The sequence below is a fragment of the Physcomitrium patens genome, chromosome 2 (genome assembly GCF_059467195.1).
Source record: "Physcomitrium patens ecotype Gransden chromosome 2, ASM5946719v1, whole genome shotgun sequence".
NCBI classification, from domain to species: domain Eukaryota; kingdom Viridiplantae; phylum Streptophyta; class Bryopsida; order Funariales; family Funariaceae; genus Physcomitrium; species Physcomitrium patens.
Window position 1 is genome coordinate 19,285,795 of NC_143411.1, and position 22,048 is coordinate 19,307,842.

Below are 22,048 nucleotides of genomic sequence, written 5' to 3' on the forward strand. Positions count from 1 at the left end.
AAATATTTTTTTAGAAAGCTTCAACAATCTAAAAACTTTTATCATACTTTAATTAATTTTATATAAATCTTAAACAATTCTTTAAAAACATGTAAAAAAATCACAAGAGTCTTTAAAAAATCCTAAAAAATTCTAATCAAATCTGAATTTAATCCTAATTAAATCATATTAGAAAATTAATTAAATTTTAATATAATTTTAATATAATTTTAATATAATTTTAATTAAATTTTAATTAAATTCTAATCAAAGCCTAAAAAAATCTTTAGAATTCTTATCAAATCTCAAATAAATCCTAAAATGTCTAACCCAAATTTCAAATAAGCTCTACATTAGGTTTTAAACTTTAATAATAATCACTATTACCATCAATCTTGATTAAAATATATCACAGATCTTGATTTATTAGTTAAAAATAAGCATACAAAGTTTGAAGAGAATCCAACATATAAATTAGGAAAAATGACTTCTAAACGGCTTAGATTTTGTTTTTTTTTTCTTTTCCAAACGTAATATAAATCTTTCAACTTAGTAAATTTTCTTAAACCATTCATTTTCTTTCAAAATTCAAAAGAATGTTAAAAGCCAAGTCAATCATTAAAAAAAACAAAGAAAATAAAAAAAAAAATTAATCCAAATAAGAAATTACTCAAAATTATATAAACCCTTACTAATCTTTAAAATCCAATATTTGACACCTTAATTTAATTGAATCTTAATTACTTTTGATTTAATTTTTTAATTAAGATTAATATAAAAAAATTATTTAATACAATATTTTTCACTAATACAAAAAAATTATTATATATATATATATATATATATATATATATATATATATATATATATATATATATGTATGTATATTTGCTACAAAATTCGTTCAATTCATCAAAACGTAATTTCAATTTTATGTCACAAAAAATAGAATCACTCTATCACTTTGTAAAGTTTTTACAAAGTCATTTTAATCTCAAATTCTTTAAAATCAATATGTTAAGAAACTATATGAAGTTTGCACTTAAATCTTCTTCTTTGATCAAAAAATGAAATCCATATTTCTTGTAGGTATATGGTTTTGTACTTTAGGATCTAATTTCATCCTTTTTTGTAACTTGTCTTCTCTAGATATCAATTTAAGGCAAATATTGTTGAAAGGGACTCTTTAATTTTACCTAAAGATGCTTATAATAATTTTTTTATTAATTTTTTTTGTTTTATCTTATTTATGATCTTGAAATTAATAAGAATTTATTTTCAATAAAAAAATCATTAGTATAAATTATTTTAATATCTTTATAACGTATACATTTGTTTCTAAAGTAATTTTTTACTGTAATTTAAAAATAAGTTCTTCTATAATATAATCCATTTTTTTCTTTTATCTAATAGCCATGCCACAATACAATACCATATATGGCTTCAAACTAATTCTTCTCATAATTTCTTAAATTAAGATATAGATCCATATTCATCTTAGTAAGCTTTTAAAATGGCTTATTGGTTGTTTTTTCAATTTAGTTGCACATATCAAAGTATATTGTAAAACATTCCACCATGATATCAAATTAGTGATAAAAAAATACCAAATAATGATAAATTATTTTTTCTTGTGATAATCAATGATACAAATTTTCAATTCAAAAGAAAAAAAAATCATATATATATTTTTTATTCTATATTTTTTTTATAAGATTTTAATTTCTTTTTTATAGTACTTTTAAACATACACATATAAAATCCAATGTCAATATATAATCTACCAAATTTCTACTTCTTTCAAATTCTATCTTATTGATATTAGATTTGGTATCTAAAATCTTTCTTATTGACTGATTTACATACCTATTAGTTTAAATATTTGACTTTATTTCTATTTTATTCAAAGAAGTGAGTGCAAAAAATCCTCATCTAAGTCAATTAAGCCTTAGGTTGTAGTAGTAGGCAAATTAATATCTAAATATTATTTTTTATTAAGCCTTATAATCTTTTTATTTTTGAATTTTGTTTTATAAATTTCTTTATAAATATTATATTTTCTTTAAAATTTATATAGATTTACAAAAGATAGAGAGATTATTCTATTTTTTAAAAACTTATTTTACAAAGTATTTAAATTCAACTTCAACACTATAATAATATTATTATTTTAAATAAAAAATTTAAAATTACACTTAAAATATATTTAAAATAAAAGCTCAAGGTCTTTGGTAGTTTAATCATTAACTATTTGGAATTTTGTTTGTATAAATATTGACTTAGGATGTACATCAACATTACTTCTTACTTCCTTAATACATATTTAGAATCTAATTTTCTTGGCTTAGTACCTTCTAAAACATACTAAAATTTTCAATACTTAACACAAGCTTGAAGAATTTAATTATCAATTCTTCTTATTTTTTATCGTTTGAATGATTTGCTATCTCTTATTATGGCTCTTTCAAAAATAAAGACAAATTTTTCTTTTATATCCAAATGCTTTCTAATTATTCGATGCTTTAATCTTTAGATTTATCATTGATATCCATCAATTAAGCTTCTTTCTTACATTGAGATTCAAATAGCTTCCATATCATTTATCTTAGAACCTTCAACAAAAAACCAAAATTCTTGCATTTGATTTAGTACAATAAAATAGCTGAGTATTGCTATCTACTTTAAAAGAAACTTTAATAGCTCTTTTATATTTCTTCTAAAAACCTTCAAAAGCAATGACAAAATTGAGCACAATCTAAGCAATCTTTCCTACCACCACTTTAATTCATGTTATTATATTATCATCTTTTTTATCATTTAAATCTTTGAGAAAGTTATTTTTAATCTCTCTTTTACATTTGTTCTTTGTGAAATATATATATATATATATATATAAAATCAAATTGAATAATTGAGAGTAAAAGTTCAGCAATTCACCTCTTCTTCAAATATATGCAACCTTTGATTAAATATGTGTTCTAATCAAAGACCACTTCTTAACTATAAGATATTAGACTTTGTTAAAGCTTAAAGGAGCTTATTGTCAATGCATTGGATGACATTAGCAATCTTCAACAAATATTACAATAAAAAAGGATGATGATATAATAAGAAGATAATATAGAAATACTACTGGTTATAATACCATTGCAAAGTTAGGATAGAAGTAGTGCTTGGGAAATATTTTAGGCATTATAAGAATCAATGAAGAAACATATTTCTTTCTATTACACACTTCTTTAAAAATTGGGCGTTTAATTGGGAGTCAATCCAACAATCTTGTTTGTTACATTTTTAGAAGTTGTGGCTAAGAAAGACATTGTAATGTTTTGTATTTGGATGAATGAAAAATAAATAAAATATGGTTTATTGTTTCTAAAGTACTTCAAAATTTAATAGTATAGCAAAGAAATATTGTACCCAAAGAAGCATTTATATCTTAGATGTGTTATTATATCACAATTACTATTTCACGATACATTATTAATTAGCAAAATTCCAAGTTAATACTTATTCTTATCAATACCATAAAAAAAACTTATGTTCACTACTTCCTTGTTACTTGTATATTAATACTTCATTTAATATTACATTCTTGATTTGTATCTATGATACAATTGATTTAATAAGATTCATATATATTCCCTCTTTTATTTCTCAAAAATACACCAAGTCATTTAAAAGATCATTAAATTTTACACAATGGCTAAGAAGACTTTGATTAATAAGAAAATAGAATACAATGGGTGCCATATTTATTCACATGGATGAAGGAAATGTATGCATGTACAAAAAGCCTACATACATTCACTCTAGATGCTTATTTTATTGAAGTATCACATCTTAATATTTATCCTAAGACTAATCATAGTCTACTTGTTACTACTTAATTTTTTTTCTTTTTTTATAAATAAAATACTATCAATATTTTATAATTGAATTATTTAAGAATAATAACTCTAATTCTTAACTTACACTACTTTGGATCTAGTTCAACTACTATGTATTAATTCTTTTGTGAATACTTATTATGTTTAAAGTAATTTTTTACAATTCTAATAGGTTGTCTCTTATTTTAATATGCTTAAGTTAGATTGTTATTTAAATTATAATTTTGATATTCTTTTCATTAATAGGATTGAAAGTAGAAACTTTAATAAAGATGAAGCTTTTCATCTTTTAGATCTTCTTGGATCAATTTTTCTAAACAAGAATAATTTTAAAGAGTGTCAAGTCATTGTCAATAGTTGGAGTAGAGACCTTAATGTTTTCCTCATCATTTGTCTCTACATTTGTTTTTATACTTATCTACTTGCTTAAGTTGTCTTCAGCTTGGTCATAGAATTGTATCTTTCACAAGCACAATGGATCTTTTTGCTTTTCAATCTCTAACTATTTAAATGATTGGAAGAATAGCTCTCACTACTTTTTTTTTACTAATTCTTGCAAGATGTCTTGTATTTTGACTATATGTCTAATAAAATTGGTAATTATTTAAAACATTCTTGTTATAAAGATAATTTTATATTGGCCTATAATTTGGTCCCTAATTTGGGCTTTAATTATTAATTTTTTATTGACTCAAAAACTTTTAATAAGTTTTTTTTATATATAATACCTAAGCATTGGCTAAAGCAACTTAGATATTGACTCAAAGATTTCTTAAGTGAGTTTTTTTTATAGATCTTTCTTTATTCTTTTTTAAAGTCCTTCACTTCTAAATAGGTTACTTTAGCCAATGCTTAAGAATGATATTGGCTCATAAACAATGCTTAGGCATCATAAACAATCCAAAATAAGTTAGATTGTGTTAAAATATTCAGTAAGTGCTACCTTTATTAAAATTAGGGAAGAAAAAAATTATTCCTTCTTAGACTTGATTAAGGCCTAAGCTCCTCTTGTGCTCTCTTTAATATTGGTGTTAACTTTCTTATTAGTTGCTTAAGTTCTATCTTCTTTTTCTATTAAATTTAACTTGGTTTTTTTATTATAAAATTTTGTTTATTTGAAATGCCACAATAGTTTTTAGTGGATGTATTCCATATTTACTACAAAGATTTGTAATCTTTGAAGCTTGTATAAGAGATAAAAAAAATAAATATTGATGACTTTTGGCTCTTACATATTGTCAAGGCTGATTGTTGAATGATATTGAATAATAATTTTGCTTGCTTTAAAGTGCATGTGCTAGTGATTGCTATAGTTAAGACTATTGTTTATATCTAAATAATAATTTTTGTATAATTAGAATATAATATGAAAAATAGGATATCAAATATTTGATGGTATTTCATATTAAACATCAAGCTAAATCAATATCACTTTTTAAATGTATAAATTAAAAAATATATATATTTTAGTTTTTAAGTCATTGTTTTGCTCTTCAGAAATCAATAATTTTCTTTATTTTTCAAAAGATATGTGTACATGATAAAGAACATATTTTTCTTATTTATTTTTTCAAATTAAATCCTTTATTCTTGCTTGTACTAATTGCATAAGAAACTAAATAAACAAATTTAGTAATTGCCACTAAGTAATAAATTATTCAAAAAGAAATAAAGTATGCTTCACATTCTATCCATCCATCAAATAGCTTCTTATACTAGGTGCCTTCTAAATAGACAATCAATGTATATTGCCACCTAAGTCAAAGAAAAAAAAAAAAAAAACATGACAAAATCATAGACAATGTAATTTACAAAAAAAACAAACAAAGACATTAGAGTATCTTAAGTTAACTTGATCTATCTAATTGCCAAATTAGTGCCCATATTCTTGTCTTATTCTACACCTACTTCTTTTGAGTTGATTATATGTTAATTCTTGCTAGTTTTTTTAATAACCAAAAAATGACTAAATATTCTAATTTTATATGTTGCAAGTTAATCTTTTTTGTTTGACCATCTAGAATCCAATTCAATAGTCCAAGCTAATATTTTATTGAGCCAAAATAACACTCAATTTAGCCTGGGTTCTTCTTTTAATAAATTGTATGCTTAATATCTTTAAATAAATTTTAATTCTCTTCAATTATTTAATTTATAAAAATAGCTTCTAATCTTCTAATTGATTTTTTTTATTCTTTATATATCTACAAATATCATATAAGTTTTAATCTTTAATTCAATGCCTTGTAATGTTTCTTAATCATAGACTTGGAAGTAAGTAATATCATAGACATACATTATTACTTAGATAAGAAGTATTAAGTAAAACATAAATGAAGGTAGATTTGATAATATCTTATGGATAAGCTTTATAGAAGCTTTACAGATGCATATTTGACTTTAAACATGTTTATAACTGATTATTAGGTTAGATTCTTGGCCAAAATTTCATATCTACCACACATGTTGGTAACTTGTAGCACAAGTTGGCAATGTGGCACACATAGATGAAACTTATCTTATAAGTTAAACATATGTTTGAGGTCCTATAAAAACATTGTCACATATCTTTTAATTAAATATTATATATGGAAGTACGAATGAAGCTTTTTTTACTCTTATCAACATCTTTGTTGTCCTTAGTCTTGTTTCAAATGTTACTACTTTATTTATCTTTAGAAATAGCCATTTTAATTTAATATTATACCATCTTTGAATAATTTTCTATTCTTTTTTAATAATCTAAGAACGAATTAAGGAATTTCATGTTTATGCTTTATTTTCTTGATACTAGATATGATATAAAGTTACTTTATGAATTGTATTGTGAAAGTATGTTGTCAAGTTTAATTTTTGATCATAATCTTGTTTGTGAATTATTGTCTTTTTTATCAATTTTCTTTCTACAATTTGATTGTAGAGTTTGATAAGCTTGTTCACTTTGAGGATGTAGAAGGTATTCTTATGGTATTTAATTAAATGATTATTCGAAAGGATGATTATGATACTACTTAAGAATTGAAAATCCTTATCACCAACAATTTCTCAAAAATATTAAAACTTAAGCTTAATCTTTTTGTAGAAAAGTAAAGCTATTATTGTTGCATTATTTTTATTTTTATTACACTTGCCTCTACTCATTTGGTGCTAGAATTTGTAACTAAGATAATATATATTTTTTTGGTACAACTACTAGTGTTGATTGATTTAATAAAATTAACTTCTTGCTTCTCAAAAGAATAAATTAATATAATTTGAATGAATGGTTAATAGAAATTTAGTGAAGATATTTTTCTTTTGTTCTTCTCTTTTTAGTTAAGATGGATAATCAATATTGGATTTGAATTTGAATTCCATCCTTTAAAATCTATTGCATGATTGAATTCTGATAGAAGTAATGTTTATCCTGCTATTTGTTTAAAAAAATTGAGTTTATTTACAAGATATTCAAAAGAGACATCATTAATATAAAATACCATGTAATATTCAAATAAGATAATAAGATGCATTTCTTATAAGTATTGATTAGGGCTAGTGCCTCTTTTTTTGTAGTTGTGTATTTTTTTCTACTTTATTCATCTACTTATTTTAAACTGTATATATATATATATATATATGACATTTTTTTTAAGTTATATTGTCATATGATGGTATTGAGACAAAAACTAGATACATTAAGCATTATGTAAAAATCCAAATCCCAATTTGGTTGGTTTTTATATAATGCTTGATGTACATCAAGTATTAGAGTAATATTTAGAATTTATTATTAACTATGAATAAGACTATCAAATAATGCTATTGATATTAAGAAAATATCTATATAATAATACAATCACCTATTTTATTCAAAGAACTATATTTGTTTTAATTATGATTATTATTAATATATTATTAATTTTATTTTTTTAAAAAATAAATATTTAATAACAAGAGATTTGGAAATTAAAATAATAGAGCTTTATATAATAATAAATATACAACTAAAAGGTGCTTTAAAATAATAAAAAACTAATGCAAATGTTTTAAAAATAATTAATTGAAGTTGGTAATAAAATATGGTTATTCTATCATAATACAAAGATTAATCAATCTTATGAGAAGTTAGATTATAAAAGACTTTGTCTATTTATTATCCAAAAAAAAATTAATCTAATTGTATGTTGATGGCAATTACAAAAATTAATAAAAGCTTATATAATAATGCATGTATTTTTTATTGAGTATTATACTACCATTAACTTGTCAAGTAGAAAGTAATTACTATCACTACTTATTAAAATAGATAAAAACAAAGAATTTAACGTGGAAGAAGTTTTATAATGAAAATTAAAAAAATCAATTGAAATATCTTGAATATTAGAAAAAAATATGATATTAGTGAATGTACATAAGAGCCATTTAAGATTCTTGCAAATGTATTAAAAATTCTTACTATTTCTTATCAACAACATCCATCAAAATCAAAGATTAATTATCAAGAATAAGATGGTAAAAAATTAAAGAAAAATTAGTTTAAAGATCAATTTATAAAACTTCTTTGAAACATGTGTAATCAATAATCAATTAATTCAACTTAAAAGTTATTATTTAAAAAAATTCAAGTGATACAATTATATTATTTTAATACAAATAATATTACAATTGCAATGAAGATCTTCAAAAGAGACATGAATTACCTTAAATACATAACAAAATGCCATATGTTTGATATCACAATATTTAAAGAGACTCTGTATGCTTAATTATAGTATTGGAACTAGACGGTTTAATTGATTGCATACAAAATGTCTTGTTTGAAGATAATTATGAAAACTCATTAATAATCAAATAACATGGTGGTTTTAGTGCCATTGTATAAAATATTATTAATGACTAAACAAACCTATCAATCAACTTTACAAAGATTCAAGATTAATATTTGTTGCTAATATTATTTGACAAATCTTAGACCTCTTAATGATCTATTTTTTAAAAAAGAGGAGGTGAAGTAAGTAATTAAAAAAATTCCTATATTATCCAAATAATAATTATCCAAATAGACAAGTAGGAATAAATGAAGTAGATAGAATAGGTAAGATATACAATATTTTTTTTTAAAAAAATTAAAGAAGTTTCTTAAATATGAGCTACATCTTTATATTTCTATATATATACCACATGACTATTGAACTTATGGCATAAACTTCTTAATTTCAAAAAGCATCAATAGATGCAATTTACAACTTGATGCTTAAGCTACAAGTCTTGTGATCTACAGAAAGCTTCCATAAGACCTTGATAAGAAATAAAAATGAAGATAAGAATGAGGTTATTAGTAGTCTTATGAACACTTTTTTTATTTTTATATTTAAGACCTGATTCAAGACTCTTTAGTTTCTTTGAATTGAACAACAATCATTCATATAATCTTCTATCTTACATCCATATCTTTTGTCCTTCGTATATTCTTTTTTTGATAATATACAAATATATTTTCTTTCAAATTTTGTTTAGACTGATATCTTTGATAATGCATAAATTTATTGAATATATTAACAATTCAAATGGTCTTTAATTAAAAAATAAAAATTCTTTCTTAAAAGTAAAAAATACTATTATTTTATTTTAAAATTATAATGATATAAAATTTAAAAATTAAACTAATACTATCTATTACACATTTTATTTTAATATAATTTTTAAATATAATTTTGATGTATACAAAAATCTACTCAATATAAAATAATATTATATGAAAATAATATTTCACCTTAAATTATAAAACAAAAATATAATTGATTTATATATATATATATATATATATATATATATAGTTGAAACATCATATGTTGAATTATTTGGAAGTTTTTTTAAATACTGCATCTCTATTTTTTTCAATAATTTAGATAAGTTAAATTTCAATTTATTTATTATTTATTATTTAATTTAGGTATTTATTTTAAATAATATATAATTTTAAAAAATATTTTGTACATATTTATGCTATTATTAATAAAAATATATTTATTCTTACAGAGACTACTTTAATACAGAATTTAAAAACCGTATTTTTAGAATTATAATATAAGCTATTATTTTATTTCAAAATATTTTATTCTAATTCTATTCATTTTTATGAAATATACAAACTTTAATAGAATACAATTTGTTCTCTTATTTTTGAATAAAACCATGTTTTGTTATCAAATTCTAACGTATTTAAATTATATAAATACTTTACTACATGTATTAAAATTTACATGTATATATAAGACAGTCTAGATAATTTTATTTTTATAAAAAATATTATATATATATATATATATTAAATTTTTATTACCAATATAGTTTTGTTATAATCAAGCACTACTTATTAGTTTTAGATTATGTGATTTTAGATAATAAATATACAATATTTGATGTTGGTTGGATATTAAGTTTGTGTGAAAAATAATAATATATCTAATTTATATTATATTAGGCAAGATGATTAGAGATACAAGCAAAAAGATTCTTTGGTGGATGAATAGTAACCATTTACCAAAATATAAGATAAATATACTTTATGCTTGTCAATATTTTCTTTATTTTGTTTAATTTAATTTTTACTTAAAAATACCAACATTAATATATCATTACATGTGTATGTTTATGTGTGTATATATACATATATATCCTTAAAAAGAAAATTATGAATAAGTAGTATTTTAAATTATATGTACATATATGTGTAAATATTTATTTCAAATAGAAGTAGAAAGAAAAATATGTAGATAAAAATACCTATACAATTCTAAAAATATATACCTTAATGAAACCAATCAATTTTTTAGTCTTCCTGATATTACAATAATAGAAAAAAGATATTTTTTAGAAGAATTTGTTTTTACAAGTTAATATTAGTCAATTTTAGAAAATTAATGGCATAAAAGATGTTCAAACTTTTCATTATTTATAATTGGAATTCTTTTATATTTGGATAAATTTAAAAACAATTATTTTTTACAACTTTAATAAAGAATATGCTTGGAAATTTTTAAAATTTTATAAAAAATCTAACAATAAATGATGTAGATAAGAAAATTAAATTTAAAACTTAAAATTCAAAAATTAAAATATAATGATTTGATTTTACATCGTCACTTTTGAAATAGTTAAGAATAATTATGGAGTTGCTAAAAGATAATAAAATGTAAGTTGATGACAGTATTAAAAGTAGGTATTTTTATAAGAAATTTATTTTATTACTAGCTATTAAATAAATGTAGATTTATTTTTTATTAAATAAGATAATTAATCAATTTAGGACTTTAATGTTCTAATTGAGATTACATCTTTTTAAAATTAAAAAAACTATTATTTATATTTATTATTGAGACAAATCATTTGTATGATGATAGATTTGATATTATTCTTGAAAATCTTCTAGAGTGTAGTTAGTTTGTATTATAGTAGCAATTACAAAATAAATCGTTTATTCTATTTAAATTTGTTTTCTGGATTAACAAATATAATTAGAACAAAAAATACCCAATATTACCTTTAAATGTCCTAATATCTTCATAATAATATTATTAATGAGGAGTTGGCATCTTCTACAATTCATTTATTTATCTAAAGGTGATATAATAATTATTAATTTACACAAGCCAAAGTAATCATCTTTATATAATCTACTCAAAAATAAAACTAGAAAATGCATATAAAATATAGAATACATGAAGTTATGATTTTAAATATTAGTCAAAATAAAATTATATATATATACACATGATTTTTTATAAAATTTTAATATATGTATAGAGATGACTCATTTTAATTTTTTGGGACATAATGATTCAACATATGCCATCACAATAACACCATATCATTTCTAATTATATACATTTTTTTTAAAATAAAATACATAAATAAATACATCTTTAATTAAATGATATCAAAAAATTAATATATAAAATATATTTTAAATGCAAAACATTTCATGATGAAAATGAATAGAAATCAATTTATGACAATTAACTAGTCTGATGCAAGTATACAATTCTTTTAGCACAGAACATCTAAACTTGATGTAAAATTAAAAGTAATAATTATAAAATGCCATGTCACAAATGAACACTACAAAAGTGTATTTTTTTACATAAATATAAAATATAAAATACGCCTAGGTATATATATATATATATATTTATACACTCAAACACGCACAGAAATATATGTATGTGTATGTAAACAACAATGTGATGCTGCGGGAAACAAACGCGCCCTAAACGGAGAAACAAAGGCGCCAACGAAGGAAGCCCTAACGAGCACCCATAATTCATCCAATGCATAGAGACATTCGTTCAAACCCTGGGGGTTTTAGGCGGAGCCAGGGTTTGGGCTCTCATTCCGCCGCAACCATTGTTGCGGTATTGTTGTGTAGCGGCGACCGAGCGTGCGATTGCATGCTCTCTTTTCTCATGCTTTGATTTACGTCGGCCCTTGGAACCCCCACTAGGAAGAAGAACAGGAGAATTCCTCATCGCATTTTTTTATTTATCAGCGCAACCCCGCTTTTTCAGAAGTGGGTTGTTGGGTTTGGTTGTCGCACTGAGTGGGGGTGACGAGAAAGCCTTTTCTGATTCACAATGTTGGCTCTCTTTGAGACGCCTGCCGGGTTCGCCCTCTTCAAAGTTTTGAATGAGGGGAAGCTCGATGCCTCCGAGGTAAGTCTCCTGTCCTTTAGAAGGGTTTTGGAGATGGGCTGGAGGTGAGATCCATGCTTCATCGTGCGATGGTCAAGTTCAGCTTCTGGTTATGGACCTCTGTTTATTTTTTTGTATTTTCCTTCTTCTGTTTGTTTTCAGGAACTTTACAAGGAGTTCGAGACTGCGGATGCTGCTCGCAAGGTATGCCACTACATCCCTGTTTATCTGTATAGTAATGCCTGAAGCTTCAGCTGCGGATAGTTTATGGTTGTAATTCTTCGTACCTGGGACTAGTCTCCTCAATTCAGCGCGGGTCGGTTGGGGTTTATCGTGTACATTTCAACCTAATAGGTTGCTGGTGGGTTGCCCAGATGGTCAAACTGAAAGCCTTTGACAAATTCGAGAATACGACTGATGCGCTCAACGCGGCGTCTCACCTCGTTGACAGCAAGCTGCCGAAGGGTCTTCGCAAGTTTCTCAAGAAACAATGTCAAGGAGAGACTTTGGCAATCGCGGATTCCAAGCTCGGGAAGGCCATCAGTGACAAGCTCGTGAGTCATTTCCTGTTAACGTTGTAGCTCTTTCATTGCTCTGTGGATTCGAACTCGCAGGACTCTTGACTCTTGGAAACACTACCCTGGGGAAGAAAACTACTTATCTAACGTTGAAATATGTGTGCATGCAGGAAATAAACTGTGTGAACAATGCAGCTGTAGCAGAGCTAATGAGGGGTCTGAGGTCTCAATTGTCCGAACTTATTTCTGGTCTTGCTGGTCATGATATGGCACCCATGAGTCTCGGACTGTCTCACAGTTTGTCTAGGTACAAACTTAAATTTAGTCCTGATAAGGTGGACACCATGATTGTGCAAGCTATTGGTCTTCTGGACGATTTGGACAAAGAGTTGAACACCTACGCAATGAGAGTACGTGAATGGTATGGATGGCACTTTCCCGAGCTCGCAAAGATTGTCCAGGACAATGTCCAGTATGCCAAGTCGGTGAAGTTGATGGGCAGCCGGACCAATGCCGCAGACCTGGACTTCTCTGGGGTAAGTGTTCATCACGAGCGAATGGAAGAAGAGCTCCGAAGTATACCACCCGAATCGGTCTGCCTATCGCCAGAAACTTGCCGCAGCTGTACCGTATATTCTGTGTTGAAAATGTCTATTTGCCGATGTTTATTACGAAGAATCCCTTTCGTAGACTATTTTTATGTAGATACATCGCTGTATTATTGTCACTTGCGTCTGTGTATTACAGCTGCCCTGTAAATAGGTTTTTATTTTTTCTCGTGTTGACCCGACTTGTTGTGTTGACAGATATTGCAAGAGGAGGTTGAGTCTGAAATGAAAGAAGCTGCTGTTATCTCTATGGGCACAGAAGTCAGCGAGCATGATATGTTGAACATCAAGTCCTTGTGCGACCAGGTTATTGCTCTCTCTGAGTACCGAGGCCAGCTCTTCGATTATCTGAGGAGTCGTATGAATGCTATTGCACCCAATCTTACAGTCATGGTAGGAGAGTTGGTCGGTGCACGACTTATTGCTCACGCCGGAAGTCTCGTAAATCTGGCTAAACACCCAGCAAGTACTGTTCAAATTTTGGGTGCTGAGAAGGTAAAGCTCCCATTTCTGCGTTTTCTCGATTTAATGTATGTTGGTTTTTGATCAGTTTTATGCCCGTGTCTGCATTAAGCATCATTTTTTGGTTTATTACTGGAAACTATTATATCACATTACTTCGACAGTTATCATACAAGGTGCCTTTTATACATCTTGAGAATTATCATTTCCGTGCTGTGCCACTTGGCTTACAGAATCTCTCTGTTCTGCAGGCACTTTTTAGAGCCTTGAAAACGAAGCATGAGACTCCCAAGTACGGACTTATTTATCACGCCTCATTGATTGGGCAAGCTGCACCCAAATTTAAGGGTAAAATTTCTCGAGTGCTTGCTGCTAAATCAGCTTTATCGATCCGTATGGATGCCCTGGGGGATACTACTGAAGCCAGCATCGGTATCGAGAGTCGTGCTAAGGTATGTTTTTCACGTTCTCTTGTTGTATTCCCAAGCTGTTTCACTCCGGTTGCATTTTTTATTTATTGCCCCATATTTTTTGCTTTTTCCTCGGAGTAGGAACCCTCTTTCTGCACTTTTCTATCCATTATATATATAATTATCTTATGTGCCTGTTCTTGACAGGTTGAAGCAAGGTTGAGACAACTTGAAGGTAGAGCTCTGGGTAAAAGTATAAGTACACCCGGATCCAAGGGAAAGCCCAACATTCAGGTTTATGACAAGGATCGAAAGTCTGGAACACCAGGGTTACTGTCTGCTGGTAAGGTTTACAACACTTCTGCGGATGTAACCATGGATGCTGCTCCCACTGTAGAAGCCATTCCCTCTACAGATGCTTCTCCTGAGAAGAAGAAAAAGAAGAAATCTAAGGACGCTGCAGAGGACGCCACTGCTGCCGAGCCAGCTGCTGAAATCACGGATGCTACTCCTAAAAAGAAAAAATCCAAGGGCGCTGTCATCTCAACTCCAGAGGCCACTGTCGCAGTGGCTGTCGCAGTCACTCCCGAGCTTACAAAGTCGGGGAAGAAGAAGAGGAAAGCTGAAGCTGAGGCCGTAGCAGAGACCGCAGTTGAGGCAGCGAACGGTTTGGAGAAGAAGAAAAAGAAAAAGAAGAAGAGTAAAGAAGAGTCTGCCTAAGTAGGGAGTGGGATAGTGGTCAGGACGATAGGTATTGTACACTTAGAGTGAAATATGATGTTTGTGGTTCATCCCTAAAACACCATACTTATCAATCCTTGTTGCCAGCTTAAATGCCATTAAGCTTCAGCTGCTTGATTGATTTCCCAGGAATTGAGGTTTGTATCTCAAAGAGTAGGTCGCATATTTCTTTGCTGAGATACTGTGATGAGTAATTTTCCCCCTAGTATTGCCCTCATCGGCTGTGCCCAGGACCTTTTACAGGCGGGAGCTTGGTTGACCTGCCCTATGTACAGTTTTAGATTGCTTGACAGCATTCACGCCATTTTTCTGAACTCTTTAAGATCTTTTACATCTCACTGAACGATCAATATCTATCAGGCGCAACACGTAATAGCTTGAAATTCTGCTTGTGTAAAAACCTCCTGATTCAACTCGGAGGGGGTGATAATCAACTGGGTGGAAGAATGTGTAGTCTGCTGAAATGCTTCTGTCTGCGATGAATTTGTAACAAGTGAATGCGACGTATCATATCCGTGCTCTGCTGTCATATTCACTCCATGTGTATCCGATTGGGTGGAGCTGGAATTGTGACGCAATGCATGGAAGCGTATTTCAATTGCTGCAGTTCTGAAACTGAAATCTGAGGTCAAGCCTGTGCAAAAGTTGTTATTTCGTACACAGAATTTTGGGATGACTATGCATGCAGAGAATGAAGAGGAGCCTGTGCATGCGAGCATCACTCCAGCAGAGAGCCTACCTGATGAACCAATTGAAACCGCTCAAGCAGCTCCGACTAGACCCGCAGCAGGCAATCTTGCGCAGCCACAATCCTATTCCCCATTCTCATTCCCTCCCCCAGCCGATGACAAACTTCCCCAACACGACCCTGTCCTCATCGCCTTGCCCGAGGAACTTAAACTGCAGCCCCTGGAGCTCGTAACGTCTGTCATCAATTTCCTTTTTAGAGTAACCGAATTTGGGAATGAATCTGGGGTGGAACACAAGATGGCTGAAATTATGACATTGGTGAAATTGGGGAGTAGCGCAGGCGAGGTGGGAGGCGTTGTGTCAGCGAAAGTTGCCGAGTTCGAGGGCACGAAGACTCCGATCAAAGAATTCAAACCGCCAACTTCAGAACTTCACAAGGGTAGCCCGATTTCTTCGTTAATGCTGAAGCAAGAAACGAATAGCCCGGCCGATGATAGCATTATTGACGAGTCCGAGGGGGTGGGTTTGCGTAAGTCAATCTTTCGCTTCAATTTGTTTCTGAAGATTGTTTTCAGTCCTTATTGAATACAACGAATGTGACGAGAATACCACATTGTTGTAGTTTGGTTGATGTTCGAACTTCCTTTCGCAGAACCCAATTTAGGGGACGGACATGATCACGAGAAATACTCTTGGACGCAAACTCTCTCGGAAGTTTCAGTGCACATACCTCTGCCTTCAGGCACGAAAGCAAAATCAGTGTTATGTGAAATAAAGACAAAGACGTTGAAATCGGGGATCAAGAGCCAGAAGCTCGCTTTAGAGGTGAGTCGTCGTGCTTTGGAGTGCTCCTTCTGTGTATTTCAAGTCGATCGGCGCTCAACATTGTATTCCTATCTGCAGAACACTCTCCCTTTACCGGCGTGCAGAGTAATGCTCTGATGCAGTGTGAGTTCGGTTTGAGATTCACTCAGCAAGTAATCATCTCGTGCAGGGAGAGTTCTATAATTTGGTGAAGTCTGACGGCTGCTTTTGGAGCTTAGGTAACAAGTTGAAACTCACCTGGCCTCCTGTGAATGATTCCTTTTAGGTATATTGGTTAAGTGCACTTGATGTTTGTCTCAAATATAAAGAAGGCACGACTACATGACACAAACGTGCGTGAGGAACTAGAAGCATTATGTTCTTATTCAATCAGGCTTTAATCAGGCGTTATTGCTGTTTTGTTTTGGTTTGTTTTGTTTTTGTTTTCTGGTGCTTGCAGAGAGAGATGGGACGTTATCTATTTTTTTAACCAAGTGCAACGGAATGGAATTGTGGAGCTGTGTGGTGAGTGGTGAAGGGAGAGCCTGAGATTAATATTCGGAAGGTGGAACCTGAAAAAGCAATCTGGATGACTTGGAAGTTGAAACTCGTGCATTCCAGATTGCAGTGATAAGTCCAGATTCTTTTGAGATACTAACATTCTGAAATTTGGCTTGCCTCCAACTGCAGCTTCCCGAAATGAACTTCTCCTAGGCGAATGTATGTTAAGAACTGGTGAGATGTTTCATTTGAGCTTTCTGAAGTGAAAGCATGAGCATGAAAAAGTAGGGAATTCATTTCTTGTTACAATTATGTTTCAGTGAATTTAGAAGACCAAGACTATCTTGTTGACTGAAGGTTCGTATGCAGTACCATATTTTTGTGCAAGGTAATGATAAAACATATATCTCAGTTTTGCATATGACATAGAAGACTTCAATCTTCAGAAGCAGGATAGATTATATTCATATTTTGATGAGGGAAAAAAAATTGCAAATCTTGTTTAAAACTTAAGCCAGATTTGGCTGAGGAATATTCATAGGTGACTATTGTCATTTAGATGATTAAGACATAGAATTGTGTAAGGGATTTGTTTATTGGAATATTATGTGGCGATGTTCTATAGGACCTCTAATACATATTTAATTTGCAAAATATAAGTCTTAAATTGTAAAACAAGTTTTTTTTATATGTGCACCACATAGTTAAATTATAATACAAGCTATCAATATGTGCAACTTGTAATTAATTTGTTGGCTAAGTTTTTAATCTATCAATCAATCTTAAATATGTGTAAAATCAAAGCCACATGTATAAAGCTTCTAAAAAGCTTTTTTATAAGATATTATAAAATTTATCTACTTTAATTTATTTCTATCTACTCATATTATTTACATAATTATTAGAATAAATATGTATATCCATGATATTAACTTTTATTTTAAAGACAAGTTTCATTACAAACAATGATCACATGTTGATAAAGTCTAAGGTGCAATAAATTGTATTTGCCACATACTCAGATCTTTCTTTTCTACAAAAATAATTGATAGGTCCTCTTAGCAATTAATAATGTTCTATTTCAAGGTAAAAAGACTATTATATTATTTGATTGTTGTTGAGGCCTTTGTAACTTCTTTCAAAAAAAAAAAAAATTGTAATACCATCAAAAGTTGTTCTTATTTTTAATAAAATCACCAAATATCAAAAGTCTCTTCTAAAGAAATGATATCAAATGCATTGTATCTTGCCATCTATTTGAAGAAGAACATGTCATTCTTGATAATCTTTATTTCTATTATGTCACCTTGAATGTTATGATAATTTCAATATCTCATCTTATAAGTCAACAAATGATAGCTTTTGATTTAAATCTATTAATTGTTGATTTTTAATCTCGTTAATATCATATATATATATATATATATATATGTATTGATCAAAATTATAAATAAAAATAGAAGTTAGAATGCAATCTTCTATAAATCTTGTTTTTTTTTATTATAAAAATTTATTATTTTTTTATCTTGATTTTGATAGTTGACATTGATGAAAAGCATCAACCTTTTTTATTGCATCTGCAAGATTCTTAATAAGCTTCTATGTGCATTCATTAATAGCATATCCATGCCAATAAATAATATATTTTAACCTATTTTGGCATTATCTTGAATCTAAGACTTCTTCTATTTCAAATTCTTCATTATTATCCACTTCTATAGGAAGAGGTGGTATTTATCTTCTTTCTAAGATATTCACTATCTAATATAGTTTAAAAAGAGATATGTGGAATATGAGATGAATCTTTTGCAAATCTAATGGATGTAATCAATAAGCAATTGAATTGATTTGTTTACAAATAGGAAATAGTTCAAGTATATGACAATCCAACTTATCATAATAGTGAATAGTCTTAATATAGCAACAAAGAAACTATACCTTGTTGCTAATGTGGAATTGATATTGCTCCTTACAATAGGCATCTGTATTGATATTTGACATTCTTAATTTTTTTTAATTATGCCTTTATTATTGTATATAACTCAGATAAATAATTTGTCAAATCTTGTGCTATAAAATTATTAACTTTTGAGAAGTCAATAACATCAAATCATAGATGATAACCATAACTAGCAAAGAAAGATATCTATTGATTAGAAGAATATATCATGTTATTAAAAAAAAAATCTATCAATGAAAAAAGAATTGTTCAATCATCTAATTGATAATTGATAGTATATTTCAAATACTATTTAAAAACATGATTAATATACTCTATTTGTCCATTGATTTGAAGATGAAAAACCAAACATAATTTTATGTCGACTTTTATAATGTGAAATTTTGATGTAAATTGAGTCATCTTATGTAATATAATATCTATAAGCAATCTATGATAGCAATAAATATTATCAAAGAAAAGCTTAGCTATTTCTTCACATATAATAGATTTTTCATAAGATATAAAATGTGCCATTTTGATAAAATAATCTTCCATCACAAATATAGAATCATAAAAATTTGAGACTTAAAGATATTAAGGATATGAACCTCGAAAAGCTAAAATATCAATACATTTGTATATGATTCAAAGATAGTATAGTATTAAACTAAAATGGCTATTGTCAAAGACAAGAAGACTAGAAAGTCTTAAAACAAGATTAAAGACTAAAAAGGCATTGACAAGAGTAAAGAAGGCTTCATTCTTTCCTCCATATATACTCTTAATTAGGAACTACGTGGCAATGTACTAAAAGACTTCTAAAACATATTGACTTTGTAAAATACATATCTTAACTTGCAAAGCAAGTTTTTTATATGTACGCCATATATTTAGCTTATTTCATAAGCTACTAGTACATGATTAACTTGTTGATCAAATTTCTAAGCCACTAATCAATTACAAACAGATATAAAGTCAAAACAGCATCTATGAAGCATTTAGGAAGATTTTATAAAAAAATATTATAAAATATATCTATTTTTACTTACTTCTGTTTAATCATATATATAAATATTAAAGTAAATATATATGTTTGTGACATTATCCTTCCTTCTAAGATCGAGTTCTATGAGAAGCGGTCATCATATGTTGAAGAAATCTAAGATGGAATAAATTATGTTTGCTATATACTTTGATAATTGTTTTCTTCAAAGATGGTTGATAGGTCCTCTAATTCATTGATAGTGTCCTATACTAAGGAAAAAACTATCCTGTTATTTGATAATTGATAAGACCTTTGTAACTTCCTTTAAATAAAATACTTAGAACACTATCGAGAATTATTCCTACCTTTAATAAAATCACCAAATATCATAAGTTTCTTCCAAGATCGTAAAACCAAACACGTTGTATCTTGCCATTTATTTAAAAAAAGACATGTTATTCTTCAACTTAGCAATTGTTATTCAAAATTAGGGTTTGTATTGGTGATTTGGATTTTATATAATATAATTAGGGTTAGCAATTTTGGCTAGCTTGTATAATTAGTATAACATCTATGGTTAAAAATTTGACATTATTTGGATTATTGGGTGTGCTAAGTGTATACAAAATTTTGTCATAATTTAATGGTGTGATTTAGAGATATCTGGTTTTTAGCACAAGAGGGTTTTGGAAGTTGGCAATTTAAGGTTGGGTAGGGTTTTTGTGATATCTAGAGATCTATCAATTAGATAAAGGTGAAATTTGGCATAGTGTTGAAGGACTTAAAGATCAAGTTGCACACTAATTTTGAGTCAAAGTTAATGGTTGAAAAAGGAGAAATCACTACTAGAATTTGTGCTTCACTTTTCAAGTTGACAGCCGAGTGACATTAGTGCTACTTTTGAAGGTTTTCTCACAATTTGTAAGTTGGATTGGGCTAAAAATTCTTGAGTTTATAGAAGACTTACATTGACAATTGCATGCAAAATTTTACATCAAGTGGACGATCAGATTAGATGTTGCAGCTTATTAAAGCTCACTGATTAGGATTGGGGCTTATAAGAAAAATCTAAATTGCTTAAATATGAAAGTAACAAGGTAATTGGGATTTATGTATAGTTAAGAATACTAAGAAGAGTTGTTTTTGGGACTTTTGAATTGAAATTCAGATTATATTCGTCTCGTATAGGTGAAATCTATTAGGATTTCTTGGATACTTGTGAAACACAACCTCACCTTCGACAGCTGCGTGCCTAGTGCATTCCAAGCAAGACAATACGTAATACGACATAAGTGGTGAATCTGATGTGAAAGTTTGAAGTAGAAGGTATTAGATTATATTTGTATTCATTTGAAATTGATGGCATAAGAAAGCAAAAAAGTTGAATTTGGACTTAATTGTGGAATTTTGGATGGAGCTTCAAGCAGATCTTCAAGCGCAACTTCAAGTGGAATTTGTACTGGTGAACAAGGCATGTACTTTGATCCAAACAGTGCAAAAATGTTTTAAGCATTCACATTATTTGTGCAATAGCAATAGGGCAATGATCACAAAGAGGCCTTAGCAACCAAAGCATTGCGAGTAATAGTTAAGAAGGTTGACCAATTTGATGGGAGAGATATTTTCAAATATTTAAGATGTAATGTGTGGAAAATGGAATTGAATTGTATTTTTGAAAAGAAGATGATTTAATTATTTGAGCTTGCTATGATATAAGAGATAAGAGAGCATATAAGGTCTATTATGGGACAATTTGGAAGTTTATGGGAGGTATTTTCACATGCATTGAAGGGTGAGTATATTTGAAAGGATACTAATCGAGTTATCAAGAAATCATTCTTGGAATGGA

At 28.4% G+C, this 22,048-nt stretch overlaps 2 protein-coding genes across 2 annotated transcripts; both read left to right on the plus strand.

The window, feature by feature from the left end:
* Nucleotides 1–12,250: 12,250 nt before the first annotated feature.
* On the plus strand, nt 12,251–15,663 carry LOC112278844 (putative nucleolar protein 5-1). The gene is made up of 7 exons (XM_024512692.3): nt 12,251–12,559; nt 12,701–12,742; nt 12,913–13,092; nt 13,227–13,592; nt 13,863–14,159; nt 14,378–14,578; nt 14,744–15,663. Exons 1-7 carry the CDS (start codon nt 12,482–12,484, stop codon nt 15,254–15,256), a joined length of 1,677 nt encoding a protein of 558 aa, XP_024368460.1. The 5' UTR covers nt 12,251–12,481; the 3' UTR covers nt 15,257–15,663.
* A 131-nt stretch (nt 15,664–15,794) lies between these two features.
* On the plus strand, nt 15,795–17,962 carry LOC112278845 (uncharacterized). Its single transcript, XM_073529664.2, has 5 exons — nt 15,795–16,496; nt 16,620–16,792; nt 16,962–17,010; nt 17,232–17,296; nt 17,462–17,962. Exons 1-5 carry the CDS (start codon nt 15,950–15,952, stop codon nt 17,483–17,485), a joined length of 858 nt encoding a protein of 285 aa, XP_073385765.1. The 5' UTR covers nt 15,795–15,949; the 3' UTR covers nt 17,486–17,962.
* The last annotated feature ends 4,086 nt before the right edge of the window (nt 17,963–22,048 follow it).